Here is a 26842-nt window from a genome sequence, read left to right as displayed (position 1 = left end):
CATCAGGATATTTTAGGGAAAACGCTAAATGTTAGGGACAACAAGCAGTAACTACTCAAATTCATTGTTATACTACACACAAATTAATGTGAAACTTTTTCACAGAAAAAAGGTTTGAAACCATTTAAATACAGATGTAAACCATAACAATTTAAGATATTATCTATACTTAGTGGAAATAGTGGCAGCGATTATCTGCACCTGAGTATTACTAAAAAACTATATGCAGTTGTAATGTATGTAAATTTCCTTCAAATTATTAAACGGCATCTTAAGACAATTTCCTACCAAAAATTCTTGGTTCCAAGAACTTTCTATAGGTTATTTTACGCTTATTTAAAAAAACCCATCTTGCAATGTTCCAGGAACGTATGGTTGGCATAAAAACAAGGCAGGTTATTTGCACTTAATGTAAGCAGACACTCAATTGCTTTTTTCAGTGTTGTTTATTTCATTCATTCGCAAACAGCACGAAATGTTGCAATATCTTCTACTCCCCGATCTTAATCTTCTTTGAAAGTGAGCAGTAATACATGAATATGTCATTGCAAAAGTGAATAGGGAATATTTTCATTTAAAGCTACTAAAGACCATTTCTCAGTTCAATAAGACAATATGAATGAAGGCAGCATTTTCAGAATAAACAGCAATTGCACAAGAATCCCAGATCGTGAGTGTACAGTAAAAAACGCATTCAGCATCCCCTCCCAAAAAAAATTTTAAAAAATTTACACAGCCATTGAGTTTCAGACACTTAAAAAGTTGAGAAAGAAATAAATTACATGCAAACATCCAAATAAATATATGACTTTGTACAGGAATGTTTCTTTTGTTTATAAAAAAAAAAAGTCACAGAAAAAAATCCAGCAATGTTCCCTTAACTCTACCCATCTAAATTAAAAAACATTTGCATCTTCATTACCAAGATCTCTGCATTTAGACTTACAGATTAGCATGAATACAAATACAAAAATAATAAAAAAATGTTTTGGTTTAGGATTTATTTTAATTTGATTTAATCTCTCTTTACAAAAAACCAAGGCCTTAAGATAGGTTCCTATTTTACCCAGTTCATGTAAACATAAAAAGATACTGAAGACAGTACAGATGCTGTGTTTTACAGTAGCTAGTCTGCCAGGTATGAAGTATTACTGTACCTTTTTTTTTTTTTTAATTCAATGCTAAAGAAACAAAATATTGCCCTGCATGCTAAAATACTGAATTTGGTCTTTTATATGTGGCATCTTTTTACCCTGTGTTTGCTTTTGTACGTTTCTCTTTTTTGCAAACAATGCAAAGCAAATAAAACTAAGAGAAACATTTTCTTGGTATGCTCCAAATTATTATTTTTTTAAAATAATTATATAAGTCACATCAGCAGACACTTTTTTTTTTTACATACTTGAGACCATGCGATTGTGCAGAGTTAACTCGCAGTCATCATGCGTGGTAAAAGGCTTCCTGCTCATGACAAGGCAAAATAACTCTTGTGATTAAGGCACGTTTAAATATCCGATACAATATCACAGTACTGCAATCGAATCAATTCATAAAAACAAGTCAAATACATTTTACAGATTTGAAAGTGTCTTATAACATGATTGTTCAGGCAATCTGATCTGGCTCGACTCATCCTACACGGTTTTTTTTTGATAATCTTGCCATGTTCCTAAAACGTCTTTAAAATAGGCATTAAAAACTCACAATCAACCAGATTTCCGTTCTTCCCATTGTAAAAGTATATAATATGACTCCTGTAGATTTGTCTCCTTGGCAAACTAAGAGGAAAAAAAAAAAAAAAAAAAAAAAAAGATGATGGTCAAATGAAGTCCACTAGAAATCTCACAGATGTACTCAAAAAGACCTGGTCACACGATGTTCGTCTCTTTGCTTCTGCTGTGAACATTGTCGGGTTCTGGAGGTTCCTGTAAATATGGCACTGTTCGAGAACAGCGATATCACACTGTTGAGGTACTACAGTGGCATCTTCTTTTGGTTCCATTTCATAGCAGCGATACTGGATGCTGTGCTGTTGACATCCCCAAAAAACACATTTATAAAAAAGGGAAAGAATATCTTTATCCTTATGTTTTTACAGTTTTATGAACATGTGCACTGCTCTATTTTGTTCTCCAGATTCTCTGGTTTCCACTTCCCCGGGTCTTTTTTTTCTGTTCTCGTGTCTTTAAAAGAGAGTTCTTTGTCCTCGAGGGCTTTATTTTGTCCTGTTCACCCCAAAGTCTTTCACTGCAACAGCAAGACAAACAATAATTAAACATCCGCGGAATGGAGTAGAATGACTAAAATAATAATCCAGCAGCTCTCATTTGCCGTTATCGGCACACAAAAGCTATTAAATGACGCAAAGACCACAGTGCAATCAGGAATTTGTAAATGTGCATGCACTGAGGACAAAGGAAACTTTTCACATTTCATATTTGTTGGCATGATATGAGCAGCATTGCCCAAATGGTTTCAAATTTTACATTATATATCTACTGGTGACCCAATACTGTAGCAAAACGGTCTTAAAATCAAACTGTATCAATATTAGCATGCACAGATTGCAGCCCAGAACAAAAATGTCCCTTACTTCTGACGTGCTTGTCTGAGGAACAATCTCACTGAGTGAACTGGCTTCCACATCCGAGCTTTCCCCTGACGACTGGGCAGCTATACTGCTATAACTGGGAATGAAATCAGCTTGGATCAATAGAAAAGTACGTAAATGTTTATATTGTGTGAATCAGTGCATCAGCAGTTCACACAATTCACTTTATTTGCTTTCTTTAATTCAACCGATTTTTTTAAACCGCTTACCTCAGAGCTACAGTGTTTGAAGGTCGAAAGCTTAGAGGAGAGGTTGCTGACAGAGTCGTGTCAGCTGAGCTACTAGTGATCTCATCTTCATTTAGTTGCTGTGGGAGCAGGTCAGGACGAGCTATCTGCACACCTGAGGAAAGACGAGAGAGTAAGGGTAAGCACTCCTTAATCAGTAATTATTTGAAATAAACGACGACAATATAGACTTATTACGAATTATGAAATTATGAGAATAATGCTGACGTTGTCCGTGCATGTGCTGTAGGGGGCAGACGTTAGCAGCTATTATTTGTTCTGCTATCGCCACAAAAGGCCATCTGACTATCAAGTTATCATGCAACCTCTGTTAGCACTAAAAATCAACAAGCATAGCATGAACAATGCCTTCCGTATTCTCAAGGACAAGTTGAGCAACCCAGGACTTAAGAGTTGAGACCCTCAAGTGGCTCGAATGCAAAAAGCAAACTCTGCACAGGAGGAAACGGTCATTGGCGATCATGAAAACAACACAAATAGAGATGCACAACATTTCAGGTTCATTCTTTAGGCCAATATTTAATACGGTCTTCTAATATATCCTTGAGGGTTATACCATGTCGACTCAAGCAGAGGTCCCCAGCTCATATTTATGATTTTGCTAATGTTTGTTTAAGTGATGAAAGCCTGATATATATGTATACAGCTGATACATATTGTATTTAAAGCAGAACATCTAAAAAAAAAAAGTAATGTTAAAAAATTTGAGCTGGGGAGGTTTCTGAAATTTGGTTGTCTTGACATGGAATGACTCTCGAGCGATCTCAAACATGGCTAATGATTTACATTTAAGGCATTTAGAAGATATTCTTATCGAGAGAGAACGATATTGGAAAGCACAAGCATTGAAAGGCTCATTTAACTGCTATCTCGGTAGGCAATCCTGTTTATCCTTCCCATTTCCCTCCTATCTCTCAATGTCTTCTCATACCGCCGTCTCCTTGAGTGTCTGGGCTGAGGGACACCGCTCCACTGCTGCACAGCTGCGCTGTAGTCTGTTGTGGCTGTGTTTGTTCTGCTGCTACAGGAAGGGACTGTTGTTGTGATAGTCCAGATACTGAAATGTTTGACTTCTTCCCAATAGACACGGCTCCTCCTCGACTTTTCTTTGAGGGAGAGGTTTTCACTAATAGAAGAATACACATTTTTTTAACGCATTAGCCTTTTAATATATGCATTGCAGATGTTTCAATGTCACTATCGAACTTACTAGTGGGTTTTTTGAAGACTGTACTGCACATAAACTTCTGGAATCTATCTGCATAGAAACTCGGTCGGTGCACAGATACAGTGTCCTGCAGAGGGAACATCAAAATAACGGAGAAAGAAAAATAAAAAATAAACAAAATGGGTAAAACATGTTTGTATAGTTAGTTTTCATGCAATGTTTGATATAAAGTGCGACACATACCCCATCATGCAGCAGAGCTTTCCATGAGTGCTCCAACTTCTTCACAAGCCTAAACACACAGTTGTTAGCCAAGTATAGGAATTTATTTTGAAAAAAAATGCAAAGATATGCAAATACGTTTTACCTATAAGACTGAAGGATATCAATGATGCCGATGAAAACCAGCAACTTTTCTCCTTTTGAATTAAATGCTGGAATACCCCCCATGCTGCAAATCAATAAATCTCACATTAACAAATGTGTTGGCACAAGTAATAATTTCACAACAGTAATAATAATAATAATATTAACAGTTAAATTGAATGTGTATGCGGAGTTGAACAATGTTGATTTCTAGCACACAATGGCCAGTCATGAGTGCAGTAATGAAATGTGCGTGCTCATAAATACTTTCATTATAACACACAAATTGTAGACATTATGAATGATTCAATACTCGTATTCATTGATATAATAATGGAGCCTTATAAAATTGCGATGACCTGAGGTGTACATTTTTTAGAGATTATACTATATATTAAGCAGCACTATTTGCTGGCATTGGGCCATGCCAAACAATGTGCGCAGCAGCCTAAGCTTTAGATAAAAATAACTGCTCTTTGAGTGCTGATGCTTTAATAACAGATATTTACTAGGAGCATTTATGTTGGATTTTCATGGGTTAGATAAATTATAGAGACAGCTTTGCTATTGCAATATTTATAATATTGTTACCCATTATGTATTTTCCCTACACAAAGGTTGCATAAAATATATTCAATTGTATTTTACATTTGAAATTGCTCTGTTTTACTGTTAATAAATGCAGTCTTTTTAAGCATAACAAAACCCATTTTAAAAAAATATTTACCAGCCACTAACTTTTGAATGCTATTGTAAAACAGGCTCTACAGCCATATGCATTTAGACAGTCTTGTGCTGATTTTGCAGATCCAAGATGCCAGCCAAAGGTGAATCACTAACCTTTCATATGGCTGTGGTGAAGACTTTCCTTTGGCTTCCCCTTGAATAGACTCGATGGCTGTACAGTACAGGGGCTTCTGGCCTTGTGCCTTTTTCTGGGTATCAGGAACTGCAGTAGATGCCTCTTCACCTGCCCGGTCCAAGTTGTGGATACCCATCAACAGACTGTAGTCCATGATTTTAAAACTCTGCAGTACCTAAACATACAGGAAATTTAGAGAGGCACATGCAGCAGATGCAAGATGTTATTCTACAACCACACATGAACCATGTGAAAGGCAGAGCAACTTTGGCAATTCACAATTTGGAATAAGCTTTTTTCCTCTTACTATAATGTTAGTCTATAACGCACACACTCTTACCCGACAGTCTCTTTGAATAGTCCTGCATAGAGCATTATAGTGGTCACTCTCCAGCAATATGCCCTCAGGCATGTCCTGCATGAAGTCTAGGTCTTTGCACGTAGGCAAATTCTTGGCCCTTTCTTTCGGTGAAGCGCGTCGCTTGTATGTCGATCCCTTCAGGTCAAATTTAAGGTGCATGGGTACAGCTTGAGGCAGCAGGTTGTTCATCACTACAATTCGGATGTTTTTCCCCTCAGCCTGAACGCAGTAGAGGCCGTAGAACTTAGGAAGCAGCGTACGCATGTTCTGGTTCAGGTTCTAGAAGATGAAAAGTGAATTATGTAGTGGAAACTACTGCACTAATATTATGATAAAAAATTTTTTTTTTACAAATGTATATGAATATACACCTACCATAAAGTAACCTGGCAGGAGTGTTTGCAAAAATTCTGCTTCTTTGTGTTGTACCGTCTTAATGATAAACTCGTCATCGCTAGATACGTAGAAGAGAGACCCGCTCGCTCCAGGATTAGACAGTTCAATAAGGGGTTCATTACAAAGAGAGTACTGCAGAAAACACACACATGCACAGCAGTTAATATATGACTAGAGGCTTGCATGTGTCCATGCAACTAAATGCAGCGTCACTGAGAAGCGCTTTTGGCTTTTCTATATATTGTTTTGATTCAGAATAATGTGATAATGAATCGTTCACGAGTTTAACTCTACACGACAGCAAGTTTAGGCTTATTCAATATTTCAGACCAGTTAGAAAAATTAATATTCATAATTTCCCTAAAACATTTCCAATGTCTATTATAAAACAACAACAAAAAAAGTTTACCAGGTAGTCATCAGGTCGGATCCCAAACATCTCTCTGAAGTAGCGGAATGCAATGGGAGCGTATGTTTTAAACTTGAAGTCGCCGTGGTGATGACCAGGAGTTGAGTTGCTGCCTTGACTGAGAGGGAGACAAACAACAAACATTTATGTGCACAGTGCGACTACTAATGAAAGGTTCTTCAGGGTTACTTTTACGCATGCACACATACCTGGGAAAGAAGATGCTTTCTACCACTTCGAAGTCCTGCATGAGCACATCTCTTTCTGGCTTCTGGCTCAAGCTTCCCACGCTGTGCGTGATGCCCAGCTGAATTGCACCTTTCAGAGCAGATGATGTGGTCTAAAGAGTTCCAATGGAGGGCACATGAAGTGGAGGATAAGAATTTGTTAGTGTGCAATACAGAAAATATATTAAGGCTCCGGGGGTTCATTTTAAAATTGCATATAACATTGATACATGCGTCTTGTTTGAAGGCCTACAAAAGACACGGGTAATTTAATAAAAGTGAAAGGAATTAGCAATAACTCAAGGCCCGCTGCTCTTATCTGTATGTACCTGCCCATTTATTAGGCTTTATCTTCTTCATGGTGCCATACAAAGAACAGTGAACACAATCTATGTATTGCAGGAAGATCTGACAGATTCAGGAATGTGCATGTTTGATCTGAACCCATATCTTACAAACTTCTATTTTTAAATACCTACAGTGTATATGTAGCAGAACTCAAAATGAGGATAAAAAACCTAGATATCCACAGCTAGTACCTTTTTATATGTGGTTTCCCCAGTGGGGTCAATTCCTCTGTGGCCCAAGGTCTTTTTGTTCGTCTGGGATGCACCAGAGATGCTGAGAAGCTAAAAGACATAACTGCTCAGTAAACTCAAACGGCAAAAACACCAGAGGAAAAACATTTCAGTTATTAAATCGTTTAAGATGTTAAAATCAATTTGAACAAATTATCCAACAATATGATTCTACAACACATTTTAGCATCACTCATTTTACTAGGGTAGGTTTCTGTACTTGGTTGATAGACAATTATAATATATTCTTAATTTCTTTTTTAAAAAGTAACATCAATGGATTTAAGCTCAAAATAAATTTTAAAAACAGAAAGCACTTTATTCTTAATGCAACTACAAAAAAAGAAATCTTCAATTTCAAGAATGAAGTAACATAAGTGGCACAAGACATGCAGGATATATTGTGAAAACTTTAATGGATGTAAATCAAGTCCTGTGTCGAAAGCTATGCTGATTCACAATAAATAAATATAAATAAAAGAAGAGGAATGAGAGTCACTTTATAGACAATTTAGTTGTCTGCTAGCACCAATTAGGAAAACAGTTGCTGTGTGGAGCCATAAATAAAATTGGCCAAAAAAAACCAAAACACAAAAAGTGGAGGAGATAAGTGAATGTGAAACTATCGTTAAAGCAATAGAAGCATATAATTACCTCCGAGGAAGCCATTTTTCGATTTCCAGGAGTACCTGAGTACAAAAAAAAAAGTGTTTCACACAAATTTGGAAAAAGCCATTACATCTGACTGACTTATGATTTGTAGCTAGCTATATTATAATGAGCTTAACGATTCTTGCACATGAAAAATTCAAGAATGTGCAGCACAAACGTCAAGTACGTGAAGCATAAACCCCAAATTTTAAATGTGCTTCAAATTTACTTACCCATCCATGGTATTGATAAGTTTCTTTCGTGTTTTTTTACAGCTTTGGAAAAACTCCGCATTGCATCACTTACTCAGAAGTGAATGGGTGCCGTCAGAAAGATTATCCAAACAGCTGACAAAAACATCACAATAACCCACTCCACTCCATCAGTTAATGCATGTGCATAATATAATATAATGACAAGTCCTTTAGTGAAAAAGTCTTCTCAGATCAAAATCCAAGTTAAAAACATCTTCATAGACTTTCTTATTACAAGCAGGTTTTTTTCACTTCACAAGACCTTACCAGATTGACTAGTTGTGGATTATGATGTGATTTAACAGCTTTTTGAACTCTAATTCTCACGTCGCCCATTCACCCAGACAGGACCCGTCGATGAGCAATTAATGTAATGCTAAATCTCCAAAACTGTTCTGTGAAAGAACCGAACTCATTTACTACTTAAACGATTTTTTTTTTATTTTGTGTGAAAAACTACAATACAAATAAAATGCAAAATAAATGCAAATGCTAAAGCCAAAGAAAGCTGTTCACACAGAGTTGAGATGTGTCGTTAACCACAGCTATGAATGTAATCATGCAGTATGCACAGACACCTGGGTTTCAATTCCTTTGTTCTTTCAAGAAAACACTGCAACCCAATCACACCAGCTGAGTGCGCGGTGGCACTACGCTCAAAATAACAAAGACAAGCACAACCCAGGCAGTCACAGGCCTACTACAGAGTCTTCAACACTGATATTTAAATTGAGTTCATATGCAAACGGCTTACATGCATGTACCTCTCTGCTGGAAAAACCTCCAAAATAAAGAGATCTGAAGAGCGACAACAGTAGTTCAAAAAACAGTAGTTCTTTCTAACTTTACTATCATTAATACGGAAGGCAATTTTTGCCGTGAAATCAAAATATAAAAAGTTAAATATGAGACTTTCACGAATGTAAATTGTCTTTGTATTTCACAATGAATACTTTTCCCTCTGGGAACAGAGTTTATATCTTTAAATTCATAGCTTATGTCGTTAAAAAAGTAATTGTGGGATAAAACATAAATTACAGAAACAGGCTCCCATACTAACGAAATAATACTTAAAGTGAGCACCATTTTTGTATCTCATTTTATTAAAAAGCATCTGGGATCTATAACAAAAATGTATATTTTATCTGTGCTTTTTCCCCAATAAGCTTAGGGAACTACCGAATCTCTGCAAAATTCATGCATGTTAAAATGTAGTGACTAGAAACTTAACATGTGTGCTAAACTGAAAGGTGCAAAAAGAACATTGTTAGTTATTGAACTAACTTAAGTCCTGCCAGCACACATCAAAATCTTCACCAGGAAATAATAATAATAATAACAACAACAACTATAAAAAGCTCTGTGTGGCCACCGTTTCCTCAAGGGCTCAGCAAATCTAGTTATTTGTTTCTTATTTTAAAACACAAAGCTGACTTGCATCCGATTTATTCTTTGAAATTCAAAGCACAATAACTTGATCTGTAACTTGCCATGAACACCAAGAGGAAATAAAATGCTGTCTTACTGGAGCTCGTTCCATCCGTGGACACTACAGCCGGCGTAGCCATTTTCTGGCGGAAGTTTCATATGGTCCTGTTTGTTTTCACTTGTGGTTTAAGCCCCACAGCCCTGGAACATGTTCAGATAAAGCCTGTTATATATATAAAAAAAACTTACTGACGAAAGATTACAAAAGTTACTTAACTTATTGCGGTAATATTCCACCCTGACATGTACTACAGCAGCGTGGTAGTTAGTCCCACATTAACGTTACTTCACAATACCTATCGTAGTTTTAGTTTCTCATTTAAACCAATCGCTAAACATAAATAAAAACCGCTTGCATGCTGAAGGTTTACTGGCTAGAGACCTATAATAACAACAGTCAAAAGCGCTTAACTTACCTCAACTTATTCACTTTGTTTTTCACTCGAGGATCAAAAACGGGGCTTTTATTTACGTTTCGAACCGCTTGATGCTTCGTGCGAATCTTTGAGGCACTCGGTTTCTTAGTTTTATTACTTTACCGAATCCATCCGAAGTAAACAACCAGCTGAAACGCACGGAAGAGTCCTCGTTCCTCGAGCCTCCCGAACGAGCGGAAGTGACGTCGTTGCACCGCACTGTCCTGCTGGGCGCGGTGGCCGTTGAACTTGGACAAACCGGCTTTCTCCACTACAGGGGGCGCTGGGCTGTTACAGAACAGATAGACGGCTCTGCTGCAGACTAGTCCAAATGTCCAATTAATCCTTAAACAGGCGACGTGCACCACGGAATCCCTATTCTTTAGTCTTTTTTAGGAGGCGCGAGGAAATATTCTTCATCCAATAGGCCTACTGTTATCGTTATTATAGATGAGCTTGTTTGGAGTGTGGGGGTCATATGACATTCTATGACACTTTCTGTGCTCGTTTTGTCAGTTTGACCTAAATTACGTTCAAAAAAATTGAGAAATTTTGCATTTATTAAACCTACCCCTTTTCAGCAGAAAAAAATGCAATAGCCCCCAACTGTTAGCATTAATTGTGAAAACTGTCCTGAGAGGTTGAAAAATTAAGTCATGCGTTATTTGTGCTGTTTTTTATTTTAATTATGCTATTCCCTGAGGTAAATTGGATGTACAGATTAGGGTGCAAAAAAGGATTTCTGCTTCTGTTCTGTTTATTTCATTATTATTCATTCTGGGGTGGTGTGTGTGAGGGTTTGGTGTTCCCCTGGTGGTTATGGGGGTGTAGAAATCACAGAAAATACACAGTAATCAGAGAAATGACATAAAATTAAAAAAGGGTGAGCCCCTTGCTAAAAACAACTCTGAGGAGTGGGTGGGGATAGTAAATTTCATCAAGAGGATATTCCAGGGGCAACGGCCCTTACACAGTCCACTATCTATTTGAGTTGTGCAAATTATTATATATATATTATTATTATTATGTATAGTTGACTACATCTTAATATATTTAAGCTAGATGTTTTTAGTTCCAACCATGATTAAACACGTCTTCAAAATCGAACAAAAATTCACTTCACGTTTTATTTATTTATTATTTGTAGTCAAGATAAAATAAAAGCTAACATGAAATTATTATTGTTTATTTATTTTTTTGTTGCTCGTTTTCACCCTTGCCTGTTTTAGGGTTAAATCACTGTTCTCTGGCCTTAATAAACATATTTGTTCATTCATAAACTTATACCTTATGAAATAAATCCGAACGATAAATTACCTGAATGACCTGAAATGCACAGCCTATTTTTTTTTTTTTGTACAATAACAACAGTTGTGATAAAAAACCTTAATGGTCAATAAATAATGACATCTATTACTAATTATGCACAATGTATTGGAAAAGAAAATATGAACCAATCGATTTTTAGAGCCAGAACTATAACTAACTGATCTTTGGTATTCTATTGAATGAGGAATCATTTAAAAGCAATCTTATATAAATACTTGAAAAATACACAGCAGTATTAAACTATATTTTATTAAAAAAAAAAAAAAAAAAAAAAAAGATATCTAAGGACAGCAATTTCTTTCTGGTAATTGTGTTTCATTCACTTTTGAAGGCAGTAACAAAACCTATATGATTTCAATGATTCTTTGGAAAAATAAATTACCCCAAAAATCAGACAGAAGGGCAGCTATATTTATGATCTGTGATTTATTCGTGATCTTTTCCCCCAAAGACATCTGTCATGCAGACAATGTGAAATGAAATATCACAAATTATTTTCCCAAAGCAAAAATCAAATGTCAATCAATCCTTTATATCCTTCGGCCCCTTTGGCTTCACTCTGCGCACTTTGTTTTGAACTTCAACTTTGACGTGTATTACAAAATAAAAGTACTGATGCTATATTCTGACTCTTGTGATTTACAGTTGATTAATTGACGCAGTTTGTGTGCTGCTAAATGAAATAAAAAACACATGGCAATAAGATCTTTAACATGTTTTGGGGTCCCAGGTGAAAATATCGTCTGGTGGTATTGGGGGAGCGATGTACCCACACACTGGTTGGTAGGAAGGGTTAGGAGCCCGTTTTTCAAAGCACTTCCACCGTTCTTCTCCTTTCTTCTCACAGCACTCATGAACCAAAGTCATAGTGGAATATTCCTCAATGCAGAAATAGGACAAGGCAGTTTTCCACTGCAAACACAAAGAGAAAAAAAACATGATTATGTTTCTGAGTTTCTGAAATGACTTCAGTTTGGTTCACATTTCTCATTCTGTGTACTCACTGCTTGTTTCGCGCAGCAGAGGATCTGTCTAGCTCCAAAGGCCAAACCGGCATAGCAACACTGACCCAACCAAGACTCTATTCTGTTCACTGCTTTGCCAGCGCGCTGAGTGTACGCGTAACTGTTCATAGGGAAACAGAAGGCAGGATGTCGGGGACGACCGTTTCCGTAAAGACAGGCTGCGTTGAGATTGTTATACGAAGGTCTGGCTGGAGGGAAGGATGTTTCTATCAGTAAGTTAGGATCAATGATCTGTCCCCCTTCATGGAATAAAGACATATAAGTATTATTAAAAAGTCATTGTATTAAATGTGTTACTACAAGAAGCATCAGAAAATGCATAATCAACATATCTTTTTTATGACTTTTATTAGGACGGGACTGTATAGAGACGACAGAAAATCGTTAGGTGGAGACAGCCTCAACATACGTGCCACAATGGAAACTGTTAGAGAACTATATCTATCTATCATTTATTCTTTTAGCAGATGCTGTAAAATTAGAAGACAGCGTTTTCAGAAATAAAACACGTACCTGACAATGAAATTAGATGAAGAATCAAAGCAGCAAGTGCGCTTTTCCAAACCATGACTGTTTTTTTTAAAAGAAATTAAAGAAAAGGTCCTTCTTTCCTCTTTGCAAATTTGCACTCTGTTCTTCGGTCTTGATTGGGAGCTATAAAATACTGCGAGGTTGCGTATGGATATAAAAGAGAAGAGGAACGAGAGGCGGGTCAAAGCTGGTGGGTCAAGCAGAGCTTGAAGAAAGGAGATAAGGGCCTAATGTTATCTGCCTTTATTTTATATAAACTCCTGCATGATACTAATTCAAACGTCAAAACAGCGGATAGTCAAAGCAGCAATGTTCTTGAGGGCTGCTCAAGTTAATGAGAGAAGTACTCCCATGGCTTAATGCAAACCAATCAGTTCTTCTGATAATAACGGGATGCAATCGTGCGTAAAGAAGTGCAATTAGAAAAATATAAAATATCTTGATGTATTCCACTACTAAACAAAGCATGACAAATACAATTTTCGCATGGAGTAGTGAGAAATTCTTTGAAGTGTAAGGGATCAATACTCCCTCCAAGTCAGATTACCGATTTGTGAAATTTCCCATTAATGAAACAGTGAACAAATGAACTACTGCTGTGAAAGAAATAGCTAAATAAACCACTAATTTTGTTGTTTTATCTATTGTTGTCAAAGACACAATATGTAAGATTTTAGCGATAAAATATAAAATATATCCAGCAGAAAAATCCACTTGCAGTGATATATATTTCATGCAGCTGTGTACTTACCTTATTCCAAAAGAAATTACAGAAATTGGAATCATCGACGTAATTCCAGAAATCACGGTCATCAATGACGTAATATCGGCAATATTTTTGACTACAAACTTGGCCAAAACGCCGCTGCGCAGTGTTACAGTGTTCTGCATTATAACCAATCACAATCTTATGAATGCAATGGCCAATCAATCCGGCTTTTTCAAGGTCGATAGATGAGGGAAACAGGTGATATCATGTGATACACATGTTATAAGTCGTAGACCAGTCTCCTCTCTGTATCTTTTTAGTTCGTATTAAAAAGTAGTACTTAGGGCGTCTATTACGCTGAATGTTTTTCTTTTCTTTTTTACTTTTTTATTTGGGGTTTTCTTGTAAACATTGATGAATGAGTTAGATTAGAAGTTAGATTTAGGTTTTTTTTTTCATGTTGCAGCCCTTATTTTTCACTAGACTGAATAAAAAAAATGAGATGCTACTTGACATGCAAAATTACTGAAGTAGAGTACAATAATATAAAGTGAGTTTATGACATGCTGGATCATATAAATACAGTTTGTGGAGGAAAAACAAAGTTCTTTTTAACTGCAGAATTACCCAAAACGAACAGCATATTATATTAACATTATAGTTGAAATGTTTTGCCACTTGAGCAACTTAATATGTAAATCTAAAATGTAAAAGTAAAAAAAATTGCTTATATTTATTGGGTTTAAACACTAGGAGATTGTATTACCATACGGTGTAAAAAAGAATGCCAGTGCAGAAAATGTTTGGATTTTAAATTGAAATAATGTATAAATGCAGTGTTTGTAGTAAATAGAAAAGGATCAGTTTCAGACTCCAGTGTGAAAGCACAATGAATCGCAATTAATCTTGGCCCAGCAATACTTTTTTTTATGACTTTGTTGGTTATTGTCTAAAGTATACTAGCCTACATCTTACAGATGCACACATAATATAATCAGATATCATTTAATCAGAATAATTGTCATTATTAAGATTTTTCAACAAGTTACAATAAATATGTATGTCCATGTGTGTGAACAAAGTGTAGAGTTATTTAGAAGATGGTGAGAGTTGGATCAAAAGCATTGTTAAGATCTCACCACAGAAATGGATCATATCAACTTTTGGAAACTTTTTTTTTTTTGTAGGAAACCCAAATAGAAGCATGAACAAACTAAATCCATTTACAGATCAGGGTGATCTTGATACTGGGACAATACACTGAATTAAAAAGTCTTTCCTCCAAGAAATATCTTCCAATTAACCTGAAAAAACTGTCAATATAGATAAGCTATTTTAAAAGGGAGGTTTACCAAAAAATGAAAATACTGTTATTAATTACTCTCGTTCATGTTGTTCCAAACCCCTAAGACCTCTGTTCTTCTAAGATATTTTTAATTAAGATTTAATTAAGATATTTAAATGAAGAGCCCTTAAAACCTTAAAAGACAGAAAGGGTACTACCAAGATTAAAGCACAGAAATATAGTAAAGACATTGTTAAAATAACCCATGTGACAAATATGGTTCAACCGTGATTTGATAAAACTACAGGAATACATTTTGTCCACAAAGAAAACCTAAATAATAATTTTGTTTAACAATTCTTCTCCTAGCATCATCTTAACACAGGTTTGGAGAATACAAGGATATAATTCACATTTTTGGGTGAATTGTCTCTTTAAATGAAAGAACGATAGTTAAATGACAACTATGTGAATCTGAAGAAACACTAACTGATTATACACTGTTTTAAATTGGCTTTAACCTGCACCACAAATTGTATTGATATATCATTCTTGTGTTAGTCTTTTAGTCTTTATATACACAGAATATAGCACACTGGGAATGGCAAGATCTTGTACTTATAAGAGCTTAACCTTTTATTGATTATATTTGACCCTTTAAATGTCTTAATGTGATGGTTGGTGGGATTCACGTGCCCTCTAGTGGTGCAATATTGCGCTGGCAATTTTTAGGTTAGGTTGCATACAGACAATAAAATCTTTTACACTGGTGTTTGTGGTTGGTTTAATACAGATATGCTAAACTCACATAATGTGACTGCCATCTGCTCAATAACACTGAGTGAAAAATCTTCTGATGTACCTTTTCAGTCACCCTGATATTTCCAGACAGTTGAACTTTAATGTTATTGTTCGGGGGTAAAGCCACTGTCAACATTCATCTGACATTAGGCACAGTCTATTATTGTCCTTTAATAAACATGTTACTAGGGCTGAAACTTTTGAATAATAATCAGATGTCACATCATTGGACAACGTCACGGTAAAGTTCAGTCTGGTACTGATAACCCTTATCTGCAGGAATGCAGCATAAAATCCAGACTTTAATACACACCCTTAGTAAAGGTGTTTTGATAGCAGTTTGAGAATTCAGTAAACAGCAAAACAAGGTGTGGTGCAGATCAACACAGCACATACCAGGCTGTGTGAGTCAGGAGAACCAGTTAGGGCCACAAGCTGTAGGGACAAAGAATGCGATGCGTTTCGTGTTACAAAACGACAAAAGGTATGTTTTTAGATCCAACTGCAAAGCATTCACATCTGAACCAGTATGCCTACTACTTTGAGACAGCGTGCCACAATGGCCCTGAGCAATGCAAATGTGTCATTGTGTTACGAAGTTGGGGTCGCGACAGCAAACTAGTCTGTTCTACATCCCTATGCTACAAATTTACAGTTGAATGAACTTTACATTTTACTTTACAGCTTACCTGTCAGCCTTTTATAGGACGAAAAGATTTGCCAGCAACAGACAAATTGTGTATTTGACTTGCCTTGTCCGTTTTCAGAATGGAATACGCAATAAAATATAAATTAGAAGAAATTAAAATAATTATCTCTCATAATAAATTATTATCTTGATAATGATTAACCGCTTTATAGGTTTTGGTTGCATTGCTATATGCGCTACATGCATTGGTTTCCTCCATGCGTGTTTTAAACCTCCACATACATGTTTATTGACCGTCTCTATGGAGTCTGTGACTTGTAGAAGAGGGCAGACCTGAGCTGCAATTTCATTGAAAGTCTCTCTAGCGTTTTCCTTGAGCGTGCCAGCTGCCGTTGAAGGAAACGCGGAAGACCAGAACAGTAAAAGGCTGAAGGTGTCACACAACGTGCGTTGTTCATACCCGCTTGTGTCCATATACACGACCACGTGTTTTTATTATATGTACAACTCCTCCTTAACTCCTCCTTCCTCTTATTACAGTTTAAAGATGTTTTACAGCCAGCTTACGGGCTACAGCGATGCAAAAATACTTAAAAAGTGCGATACAAATGAGAACAAACTGTTCCAGCGAACAAAATCCAGTCAGACTTGAACAACATAAAGCAGTAGCACAGCAATAAAAAAAAGCGAAAGCTGTTATATTATGATCAAATGTGTTTTTTCGTGGCAGTGATAATCAAACGTGACCTTTATTGAAATGTTTGCTTTTCATAGTGAGGAGGGGAAAACCGAAATGAAACTTCTTGCTTAACTGGTCAAACTGGTCATCTGTGAATGACTGAGAAGGCAAGGTAACGATGAACCTATAGTACTAGGATGTAAGAGGAATAAGGGCGTACAGAGGAAAAGTTGTTGTTTTACTCTTGGTCTTTTTGTTGTTTTATATTTATTCTGTTATATACCTGGCAAAGGTGAGTCCAGTTATTTTCTAATACTCATTTGAATTACATATTCATGCTTTGGGATGTGCAGTGCTAAAATCTGAACCAACATAGCCTTTTCTATGTTGAGATATTTGCGTACAACGGCGTGCACAGACTTCACTCGGGAAAAGGCGAAATCGCGGGGTTCCGGGAGTCTCGCGCGTTCAGTTCCGCGGGGCACTTTCCTATTAGCGTTTAAGGACAAGTACACGCCACTGATAGTCAATAATTATCAAACGAGTTAACTGTATGCCAAAAATACTAAACAAAATAATAAGCGAGAAACGGTATGTTTTGCATATTAACGTTGTGACCTACTTAGAGAACTACAGTTTGACGAGGCTGGGAGACTAGCTAGACTAGCTAGCCAACAAAGGGCAGCCTTATCAACAATTATGTAAAATAAATATCTAAGGTATGGGAAGGAACTGTGACTAAGACCATTTGTAATAATAATGATCAAATAATATTATTCAATAGGCCTATATATATATATATATATATATATATATATATATATATATATATATATATATATATATATATATATATATTATTAAATGTGTCATGGTTGTGAATTAGCTTTTTAAATGTGCCTTCAAGACTGCAATCTAATTGTTTTCACCTCGTTTTTCTGTTTGTATTGTCGTTTAGGAACCGAACACCCATTTTTATAACATGCAGGCCTACGTCACTTTGGCTGAAAAAAAGAGATTAGTGTAATATAAAAACGGACACAAGAAAAACACTGATAGGAAATTTGAGAATAAAACCCATTAATTGACAAAGCTGATTTTGGACACATATACAATGGAGAGGAAGTCATGCTGGTCCCTAAACCTGTGTTTAATAATATTTCTGATCATGGGCCTGGTTGGATATATACACTTTAAAAAGGAATTGGTGAGCACATTAACAAATGAAGTAGAGTTCTCAGAGGCAGAAGTGAGAGAAAAAGATATGGATATAAAAAATTATGGCTTAGCAGTTGAACACACACAGAAGGAATTTGACGACGTGGACAAGGAAGTCAAGGAACTTCAGGATGAGGTCGGGAAGTTGAACTCTGCTAAGGAGGAAAAGGACAAAGAAGTTAAAGCGTGCACGGATTCAAAGGTGAGTGAAAAATGTACATGACATATGGCATTATGATACAGTATTGTGAAGTATTTTTACATTGTTTGATATGGGCTGTGGAAACCATGGCACTCAGATTTAAAGCAGGTTTAACAAGACCTGCTTGACTGACAGTAACCAGACGAGTATAACCAACATTACTGTCAGCCAATTCAAAAGAACAGGCTACTAGTCAGTCTTGTGTGTATATATATTCAATTATTTTGTTGTTTTCTTTTGGTATCTGCTTTAGTGCACGGGAAATGTAGCATGCTAAGACAAAATGGGGGGTTTTTATGTAACACGTGCTGTAGTTTATTTCTGTTATCATTTCTTAATATCTTTATTGTGTTTTAAAGGCGGCGTTGAGTACCGACATTGCAGCCGTGGAGAAGGAGAAGAGTGAGATTGAGGGTATGTTTATATGTTTACCGTATATAGTTAAACCGAAAATTAAGGCAATTCAATATTTTCACGTTTAGAAACCTACTCATACTGTGTGAATAAATATATACACCTACAGTTCTCCTCATATGTTGACATTTCCCTACCAGAATATGTAAAATGTTTTAACAGATATAATTACTTTTATTTAGTGCTGTATAAGCTATTTCACACAACAAAATCATAACTGACGACTCGTTCAGAAGTTTGCATACCCTTGAATCTTAATGCAGTGTGTTGTTACCTGGATGATTCATAATTGCATTGCCTTCTAGAGCATCAGTACATTTTAAATGAAACTAATATAAATCTTCACTTAGATTGCAAACATAGACCAACAAAGAAAATGGATGCTTATATTCCTTTCTTGATCTTTTGAGGTGAAAAGACAAAATGGGTCGAGGAAATTAATGGTCTTAAACAGAAGATCGAGAACCAAAGTCCAGTCTGTGCTTTTGTGAATATCACCTCAGAAGTCCTACAGAAAGAACCTACCATGAAGTGAGTTTTTGAAGAATTACTTTTTTCTTCCTACAGATGTGAATGCATTCACAATATGAATGCTATTAAATGAATCTTGATCTTAGTTTGAATTCATCTTAAAATCTGCCTTTTCTTTCTTCATTACAGGGATCTTTGCGCTCAAAATGCAGTTGAAGTTAAAGTGTGAAAGAACAACAGCAGCCTGATTTCAAGACAGCGTTTTATAACAGGAATTCTAAATTATTTCTAAAATTAAGCAGATTACATAATTGAAAAAGTTTTTTCTGAAAGGAAAGTCTTGTCTTTTAGACAGGTTAGCACCCATCTGACAGCTTAAAAATGATGGATTTATACTGAACTATATGCATGTAACCTTTCTGATGTAACCTTCCAAATTTTTATTTTATAAAATTATTGATTACCTGCTATAAATTGGTTGATATATTGTTGGTAAACTGTAAACTGCTTTGAATAAAAGCATCTGCTAAATGTGTATGTTAATGTATGGAGAAAACCAAAGACGTTTTACCTTGAATCATTTTTTTTTTGTTAAAAACATTGGATTTGATTAAAGTGTAACATCACAATTGATTTATATAATGAAAAACCAATGCACTAATCAATGAAAATACAAGAAAAAAAAAAGCTGCAATGTAAAGAGCCACATATGTTTTTGTTGAACGTGTGCTTTGGATGAAGGCTGAATCATTTTTCATGCCAAAGGCATATTTTGATATGACTTGAATAAAACGTTTTATTTCAGAGACATTAGTGGCTAAAGAATTGCATTAATAGGCATATAATAGGCACCCATAATAAAATAACAAAAAAAAACAATTCCATATAAACATATTTTCCACAAAATGTTTTTATATGTTGATTTTTGAGACTCTCAAGTGAACAAGCTGTTTCTTTCTAACCACCTGTTTTTTGCTGCCATCTATTGGGCAAGAACTGTATTAAAGTGACTGAATTAAAACAGAATGTTAAAGAGTACGTAGGCATGGAAGAAGGGATATTGTTAGTAATTATGCACTATGCAGGTTAATAACAGTTGTTCTACCTTGAATGGGTCATTCTCACTGAAATCGAGTGAGACAATGAGGTCAATTTGTCTCTCTTTGCACAGCAATGGAAAAAAAAGGTGCATTATTGGCGATCCCAGAATCAGCATACTACCTCTTTTAAGAAATTTGTAGGTAATCTCCAAGAGATTAAGTATTAGATTTTTTGCTCACCTGTCATGTTGTCAAGTTGTTTGTTGTCCCCCAGATCCACAAAGTAACTTTAAGCATTTAACTATGACAGTCCATATCTCCTAATTAAAGAACGAATGCTCTAAAAGTAAGAATCATCAGCATATAAAATAGCCAATAAAGTTGTTCTTTTTGACTCTTCTGAGCACAGGTTAAATTACAGAAACAAATTACAGTATGCATTAGAAATAAAGTGAGTTTTGCATTAAACATTAGGCTCATAAAAAGAAAACACATGTCACATGTCTGACTCCAGCAAGACTGCAGGCTACAGATATATAGTGTGTCATCTTGAACAGTCATCTTTTTCTTCTCTATTCTTCGTTCAGATTTTCTGAAATACATAAGATCATGCTGTGAGTTTCTAGCACACTTCATCTACGGTCTTCACTATGTTGTGAACGTGTGGTATTCCATCCTTTAAAGCAGCCTGGTATTCACTAATGCTCAGCCATGGACACCAGAGTAATAGATGTTGGCGAGATTTTAAATCGCATGTTTTCTTATTTTTTAAAGCCACGGAACTAATCGTTTTTCTATAACAGAACAGAGTAAGTCTCAAACAGAGAAAACACATACAACCTGCTTTTAGGCCATGAACATTGCTGTGCATATTAATAACAGTGCAGATGGGATAAGGATTTTGTGTGCTTTGTTTGGTCCTCAGATCAGAGAAAGTTTGCTCATCTATCTGTAGACAAACTTAAAATCAGTCCAAATATAGTGTATACTGTATATATGATTTTCAAACAGTAAGTTTAAAATGCTATTATTTAGCCTGTACTCCTTACATATTTGAGATGCTAACATTTTCATCTCCCCTTTAGTCCCCTTTAGATGGCGTGGAAAGATGTGACATTATAAAAACAGATATCCATATAAACATTTAGCAGACTATTCCTACCAAGGGCTGCAGTCACATTACTGTGCTTCTAAAACACCATTTAGCGCATCTGTGAACACAATGAATAACATTAAATTATATATCATATATCATAAATTCTTATTAATTACCTATAAAGCCCTGAATGGTTTAACTCCTCAATACTTGAGCGAGCTCTTATCACATTATAGTCCTGCACGTCCACTGCATTCTCAAAACTCTGGCCATTTGATAATACCTAGAATATCAAAATCGACTGCGGGCGGCAGATCCTAGCACCTAAACTCTGGAACAATCTCCCTAACTTTGTTCGGGAAGCAGACACACTCTGCCAGTTTAAATCTAGATTAAAGACACATCTTTTTAACCTAGCCTACACATAGCACACCAACATACTTTTATTATTCAAATCCATTAAAGGATTTTTAGGCTGCATTAATTAGATCAGCTGGAACCGGGAACACTACTCATAAAACTTGTGACATCGTAAAAAGAATGGCATCTACGCTAATATTAGTCTTGTTTTTTTTTTAATCTGTTTCACAGTTTGTATCCAGACTAGATGGTGGATCAGCACCCAGAGATTATCCTCATCAGAGACCAGAACACCTAGAAGTGCTTCGTGGACAGATCACCAGATCCTGATGCACACACACACACACACACACACACACACACACTAAGTCATTTACACTATCTGACACAGTTGCGTTTAAAATTGAACTGGAGGTTAAGTGCTGGGCGTCTGGCTAGAGGAGAACTGGCTCCAACTGAATCTGGTTTCTTCCGAGGTTTTTTTTTTTCTGTATGGATGGGGTTTTGGTTCCTTCCTGCTGTCGCCTCTGGCTTGCTTTGTTGGGGACACTTAACTTCTAGCGATTATCGTCCAATTGATTACAGATAACAAATTGTTCAATCTCGTCATTATACATCCCTATCATTGTATTCTTCTACTTTATACTGTTCAGTGCTTTGATACAACCTGTGTTGTTAAAAGCGCTATATAAATAAAAATGATTGATTGATTGATATATTGCACAGAGATGTATTACCTTTGCTTCCTTGTGAGGAACAAACCAAACAAAATGAATGGTTTGATTCAGTTTCTAAACATTATAATGCCTTTGTGAAAGTTGAACAGTGGTTAACTGAAACTGGGAAACGGTGTAACACAAGTGTTTCAAATGTGCAAAAAATGGAAACACATTTAAGGAGTTGTTGTAATGCTATGGCTGAAGTTCACTATGTGAACGACTTGTATCTCACTACTAATATGCAAGTTATCCTTTCGAAGCCTCCTTACAAACATTGTAACTCAAATCTCAAACACATATTTCTTCTCAGTCTCGTCTCGAATGACCGATTCTTACTGTACCACTGTAGAAAAGCAACCAAGGACAGAAAGAACAGTTTACTAAATGCTTAAACACAACTCAAAATAATTTTTTTTTACGTGAATTATCGCGCATGTCACGTGACAGTGCATTACAGAAAAGTAGTTTAAAATGTCAGTGGTGATCTAATTTATATGCAGGCTATAAATCATTCACTTCGATTTCCTTCAGACGTCTGTAAAAAAATTTAGGTTATGAATATTCAGAAGTATTTAGTTTTGGTTTGTTCTGCATCGTACAGTGGTTGTCAGCACTGCTAAATTATGTTGTTGTTGTTTTTTTTACATCTCAAAACATAAAATCTTCCGAATGCAACATTTTATTGAAAAGATATGCACATGCTTATTTTTCATAAATAAAATTAAAAAAATAAAAACACACATCTTGTTTTGAAGGCACCTACCTTGCTTGCAGCGGTGGAAGTCTGCAAACCAATAAAAGATAATAATTCGATTATCAGTCAGGGCAAAACTTGTTAGTGTGTATCCAAAGTGCAGTTTTTTGAGTTTTTTTCATTAACAGATTTTTTTTGATTGAAAGTCTTAATATTTTGAAAGGTAGCATTAAATGATTCTAAGTTCTAAAACATTCATTACCCCTTTTTAGGTTCTATTCGAAGAACATTTTATTCTGCACAGTGAACACTTGTCTAAAATGTTTACGCTCGTAATAGCTTTGTAGCAAGAGAGTTTAGCGTGAATGTGTGCGCACAACAATTCTGCACAGCAGGTGTGTTTGCATTAGCGGTGCTGTAAAGACTGAGACAAGACAGACAATAAAGGACAATTGAACGAACACAATCTTGTCTTCCCAAACATCTCCGCACACTCGGTTATCTGAAGCTCCTGAGCGAATGAGTTTCTCCACATCTCGCCGCAACAACAATACACATCCAGAAAGATTTCCGCGTTCGCTAATGAATGACAAAAAAATACATTCGGTCAGACGCGCAGAGGTTGCAAGAGTGATCGATGACGTCAAACGCTCTGCAGGCATGTTTGCATGTGTGTGCATGTGTACGGAACACACAGCAGCGTGTTATCTGAGCGCGTGCAGCTAATAGCATGTGTACAGATGCTGTTTAACACACGTGCACAGTCATACAGTGACGTCAGGCCTGATGATTAAACACAGTCCGGGGAGTGACCTCTCCAATACCAAGTCAAATAACATCAGCATCCAAGAAAATAATGTGACCTCTGACCTCTGAAAAGGCAACGTGCAGACATCTTTTTTACAATTATGTAAGCAATGAAAAAGCTATAAAGGACATTTAACTAATACTGAAACAGATCTTATATAGTACAGGTATTCATGGCTAAAGCCTTTTTTTGGCAATTAAGGTAATAAAAATACATAATATAATATAATAACAAGACTTGTACATCAGTACAAATATGCAATGTTGGCAGCTGTCGTTCTAAAATACGTTCTAATATAAAAAATGTCGCTAAAGCCAATTTATGTATTTTAAAATTTTTCTTTTGCCATTTACTGATAATATTAATGATATATTAATATATAGAATATAGTGTTACATAATATATAATAATATAAGTGTTGCCAATGGTAATGGTTGTAGAAATGTGTATAATAATAGAATAGAATAGAATAGAATAGAAAACTTAGTAATTAAGGCAATTTAATTTCACCCGTCTTATCAGCAGTAAAACATTCTGTGTGCACAGAAAGAAAGAAAAGAGCGAAAGAATAGAGTGAGGATAAACATAAATGACAGTGGGGGAGAGGTGAAGATGAGAGGAGAGAGAAGTAGGTATATAAAGCTGCTGTGTGACAGAGCATCAGGCAAAACACATGAACACATTTCCAGACAGAGAACACCAGACTAGGACAGAGGACGGAAACGAGAAAAGAGGGAACCGGGAAGAATCCTGAAAGGTAGATCATGATTTGGCTTTCTTTTTGTATTATATGACGCTAAAAGTGTTGATGTGATTATTAACATTATTAAGAGCACAATATGTGAAATAATAATCAACTTTATTTCTATATCACCTTTAATACGGTCTCTGAAAAAAAAATGCAAAAGTTGTACTTTTTAGGTCCAACGGCAGTAGACACCTTTGTACCTTCTTTACTCCTAGGGGTTCATAACAGTATCATAAAAGTATATATTACTACCATAAGGGTACTCTATTGAAAAAAAGACATCCCTTTTTATTTTCTGACAATATACAAAGTGCTTTATAATAATAATAAAAAAAACCTTAATAACGTTCACCAAATAGCTTATGTGAAAATGAATAAAATACATTTAAATATGAAACCCACTTCATAATGACAACAAAAGATAAAATGAAAGTTATTAGCTTTCTTTTTAATCATATCTGGCTTCCCTGATATCTGTTGGTAATGTGTTCTAAATGCATAGCTAGATATTACATTTTATGCTAAATAACTCAGGAACACAAATAAGATAAATAGTGATAAATAGGAATCGATTTTAAAACAATTCTTTCTCACTTTGTTGTTTTGTAAACATTGCATATGGAATAAACCATAAACTATTTTTATCCACCATGTAACAATAATGTGACATGATATATATATATATATATATATATATATATATATATATATATATATATATATATATATATATATATATATATATATATTTTATTAATGCCCTGTAATGATCCATTTTGTACTACCTTTGCTTAGATTAAAAACACTTTATTTTTAAATCACTCCTAATAGCACACCTGTTGAAGTATCCTATTAGTGAAATCGGCTTATATTGTTTTAAAGTCATCAAAATAATTATATCAGTAGCTCATTCTGATTTACCCTCCATTTTTCTTCCAGACATGCAGACAAACGTGATGAATGTTTTACTAGCTGTGATTTGCGCGACTAGCATGTTCCGGCTCTGTCACGGAGCGTCCAGCAGCGGAGAATGCTACTTCAACTCAAAAGGTAAACCGGACGACGCCACGCGGCACAGGTCGGGCTAAATATGAGTCTTGACTTTAAAGCGTTAATGATCACCGTTTCGCTGCAGCCAGCTGTGAACACAAAGGCCGCGTATTTGACATCGGCGAGGCCTGGGTAAATGACGACTGTTTCCAGTGCGTGTGTTTCGAGCCGTTCGGAGTGGGCTGCTGTGAACAGTGAGTTTCAGAAGCGCACATCGACACGACTCCACGCGCTCAGCGCATGCACGCAGCCAGTGTTGAAGCTCATTGTTCTTTACTGTCCTCTAGCGGGAAGCAGCCAGTCGATTACCCGCCCTGGTGCGAAGCCGTTAGGAAACCAGATTCCTGCACGGTTGCTGTGGTGATGAAGGCCAACCATAAACTTCCCTGTCTGTTTGGGGGGAAGAACCGCCTTTGGAAATCAGAGAACGACCTGCTCTTTTAGACTGCATTACTGCATTCACGCATGCAAAACACTAATTTAAACATACAGCTTGTTCATGAAACGCATAACACACACTGGTCACAAGTTTGGGGTCTTTAAGATGTTTTTAATTAGTCTATTTATTTGAAACAACTGTTATATTTATTCATATTTAAAAGTGTAATTTTGTCCTGTGACGCCATTTTGCTACTTCACTTTTCAGTGTCATGTGAACAATTTAATACATATTTGGTGCTCAAGTAACATCTCATATCGCTGCTTAAAATAGTTGCAGAGGATTTTTAGGATTATTCAATCATAATAATAAAAAAAAAACCTACTGACCCAAACGTTTGAAGAGTGCACACACATTTACACATCTAAAAATTAGCATTTTTGCTTATAATGACTTAAAACTAAAAAGCTGAAACTAGCATTCCCCATGATGAACAAACAGCAATTATGTCCATCACAAAATATTTCCGTCTCTCAATAAATATCAGTGACTGTTTGAGAAAGCGTTTCTTGGCCTTTGTTTCTAAGAACCACAATACAG

The 26842-nt window shown here is 35.8% G+C and overlaps 4 protein-coding genes across 8 annotated transcripts; 2 read left to right on the top strand and 2 right to left on the bottom strand.

Moving 5' to 3' along the window:
* Positions 1–427: 427 nt before the first annotated feature.
* On the bottom strand, positions 428–10241 carry pip5k1aa (phosphatidylinositol-4-phosphate 5-kinase, type I, alpha, a). 4 transcript variants are annotated; one of them, XR_006247070.1, is made up of 17 exons: positions 9657–9766; positions 8111–8526; positions 7881–7915; positions 7188–7277; positions 6631–6761; positions 6422–6539; positions 5992–6144; positions 5596–5895; positions 5234–5430; positions 4395–4478; positions 4271–4319; positions 4070–4154; positions 3791–3985; positions 2821–2953; positions 2594–2687; positions 1865–2247; positions 428–1778 (listed from the first exon to the last, which is right to left on the bottom strand). XR_006247070.1 is itself a non-coding variant. In XM_043217974.1 (16 exons), exons 2-16 carry the CDS (start codon positions 9697–9699, stop codon positions 2245–2247), a joined length of 1710 nt encoding a protein of 569 aa, XP_043073909.1. In that variant the 5' UTR covers positions 9700–9782; positions 10036–10241; the 3' UTR covers positions 428–2244. The 4 variants fall into 4 exon arrangements, 3 of the variants coding, with proteins under 3 accessions (XP_043073909.1, XP_043073908.1, XP_043073907.1); XM_043217974.1 differs by lacking the exon at positions 8111–8526 and adding an exon at positions 10036–10241 and having other exon boundaries at positions 428–2247; positions 9657–9782; XM_043217973.1 differs by lacking the exon at positions 8111–8526 and adding an exon at positions 10036–10241 and having other exon boundaries at positions 428–2247; positions 9657–9760.
* Positions 10242–11668: 1427 nt separating this feature from the next.
* Positions 11669–13030, bottom strand: ecm1a (extracellular matrix protein 1a). The gene is made up of 3 exons (XM_043218264.1): positions 12903–13030; positions 12369–12628; positions 11669–12276 (listed from the first exon to the last, which is right to left on the bottom strand). Exons 1-3 carry the CDS (start codon positions 12955–12957, stop codon positions 12073–12075), a joined length of 519 nt encoding a protein of 172 aa, XP_043074199.1. The 5' UTR covers positions 12958–13030; the 3' UTR covers positions 11669–12072.
* A 4047-nt stretch (positions 13031–17077) lies between these two features.
* On the top strand, positions 17078–20158 carry si:ch73-347e22.8. 2 transcript variants are annotated; one of them, XM_043217136.1, is made up of 5 exons: positions 17078–17215; positions 18002–18463; positions 18823–18877; positions 19288–19408; positions 19538–20158. In XM_043217136.1, the coding sequence occupies exons 2-5, from the start codon at positions 18158–18160 to the stop codon at positions 19575–19577; spliced, it is 522 nt and encodes a 173-aa protein (XP_043073071.1). In that variant the 5' UTR covers positions 17078–17215; positions 18002–18157; the 3' UTR covers positions 19578–20158. The 2 variants fall into 2 exon arrangements, with proteins under 2 accessions (XP_043073071.1, XP_043073070.1); XM_043217135.1 differs by having other exon boundaries at positions 17181–17335.
* A 5549-nt stretch (positions 20159–25707) lies between these two features.
* Positions 25708–26722, top strand: msmp2 (microseminoprotein, prostate associated 2). Its single transcript, XM_043217318.1, has 3 exons — positions 25708–25863; positions 25949–26057; positions 26151–26722. The coding sequence occupies exons 1-3, from the start codon at positions 25755–25757 to the stop codon at positions 26305–26307; spliced, it is 375 nt and encodes a 124-aa protein (XP_043073253.1). The 5' UTR covers positions 25708–25754; the 3' UTR covers positions 26308–26722.
* Positions 26723–26842: the final 120 nt, after the last annotated feature.

The sequence above is a fragment of the Puntigrus tetrazona genome, chromosome 19 (assembly GCF_018831695.1).
Source record: "Puntigrus tetrazona isolate hp1 chromosome 19, ASM1883169v1, whole genome shotgun sequence".
Lineage (NCBI taxonomy): Eukaryota > Metazoa > Chordata > Actinopteri > Cypriniformes > Cyprinidae > Puntigrus > Puntigrus tetrazona.
The sequence above is the reverse complement of the archived record's forward strand: the minus strand, read 5'-3'. Positions and strand labels throughout refer to the sequence as shown.

Coding starts and splice junctions, on each gene's coding strand:
- msmp2 (XM_043217318.1), top strand. CDS start 25,755: ATGCAGACAAACGTGATGAATGTTTTACTAGCTGTGATTTGCGCGACT. Junction 25,864..25,948: donor ATGCTACTTCAACTCAAAAG/GTAAACCGGACG, acceptor GTTTCGCTGCAG/CCAGCTGTGAACACAAAGGC. Junction 26,058..26,150: donor GGAGTGGGCTGCTGTGAACA/GTGAGTTTCAGA, acceptor ACTGTCCTCTAG/CGGGAAGCAGCCAGTCGATT.
- pip5k1aa (XM_043217972.1), bottom strand. CDS start 8,171: ATGCGGAGTTTTTCCAAAGCTGTAAAAAAACACGAAAGAAACTTATCA. Junction 5,431..5,595: donor CTATTCAAAGAGACTGTCGG/GTAAGAGTGTGT, acceptor CTGTATGTTTAG/GTACTGCAGAGTTTTAAAAT. Junction 4,155..4,270: donor AAGCTCTGCTGCATGATGGG/GTATGTGTCGCA, acceptor TTCCCTCTGCAG/GACACTGTATCTGTGCACCG.
- ecm1a (XM_043218264.1), bottom strand. CDS start 12,957: ATGGTTTGGAAAAGCGCACTTGCTGCTTTGATTCTTCATCTAATTTCA. Junction 12,629..12,902: donor TCATCTAATTTCATTGTCAG/GTACGTGTTTTA, acceptor TATTCCATGAAG/GGGGACAGATCATTGATCCT. Junction 12,277..12,368: donor TCTGCTGCGCGAAACAAGCA/GTGAGTACACAG, acceptor TTGTGTTTGCAG/TGGAAAACTGCCTTGTCCTA.
- si:ch73-347e22.8 (XM_043217136.1), top strand. CDS start 18,158: ATGGAGAGGAAGTCATGCTGGTCCCTAAACCTGTGTTTAATAATATTT. Junction 18,464..18,822: donor AAGCGTGCACGGATTCAAAG/GTGAGTGAAAAA, acceptor TGTGTTTTAAAG/GCGGCGTTGAGTACCGACAT. Junction 19,409..19,537: donor CAGAAAGAACCTACCATGAA/GTGAGTTTTTGA, acceptor TCTTCATTACAG/GGATCTTTGCGCTCAAAATG.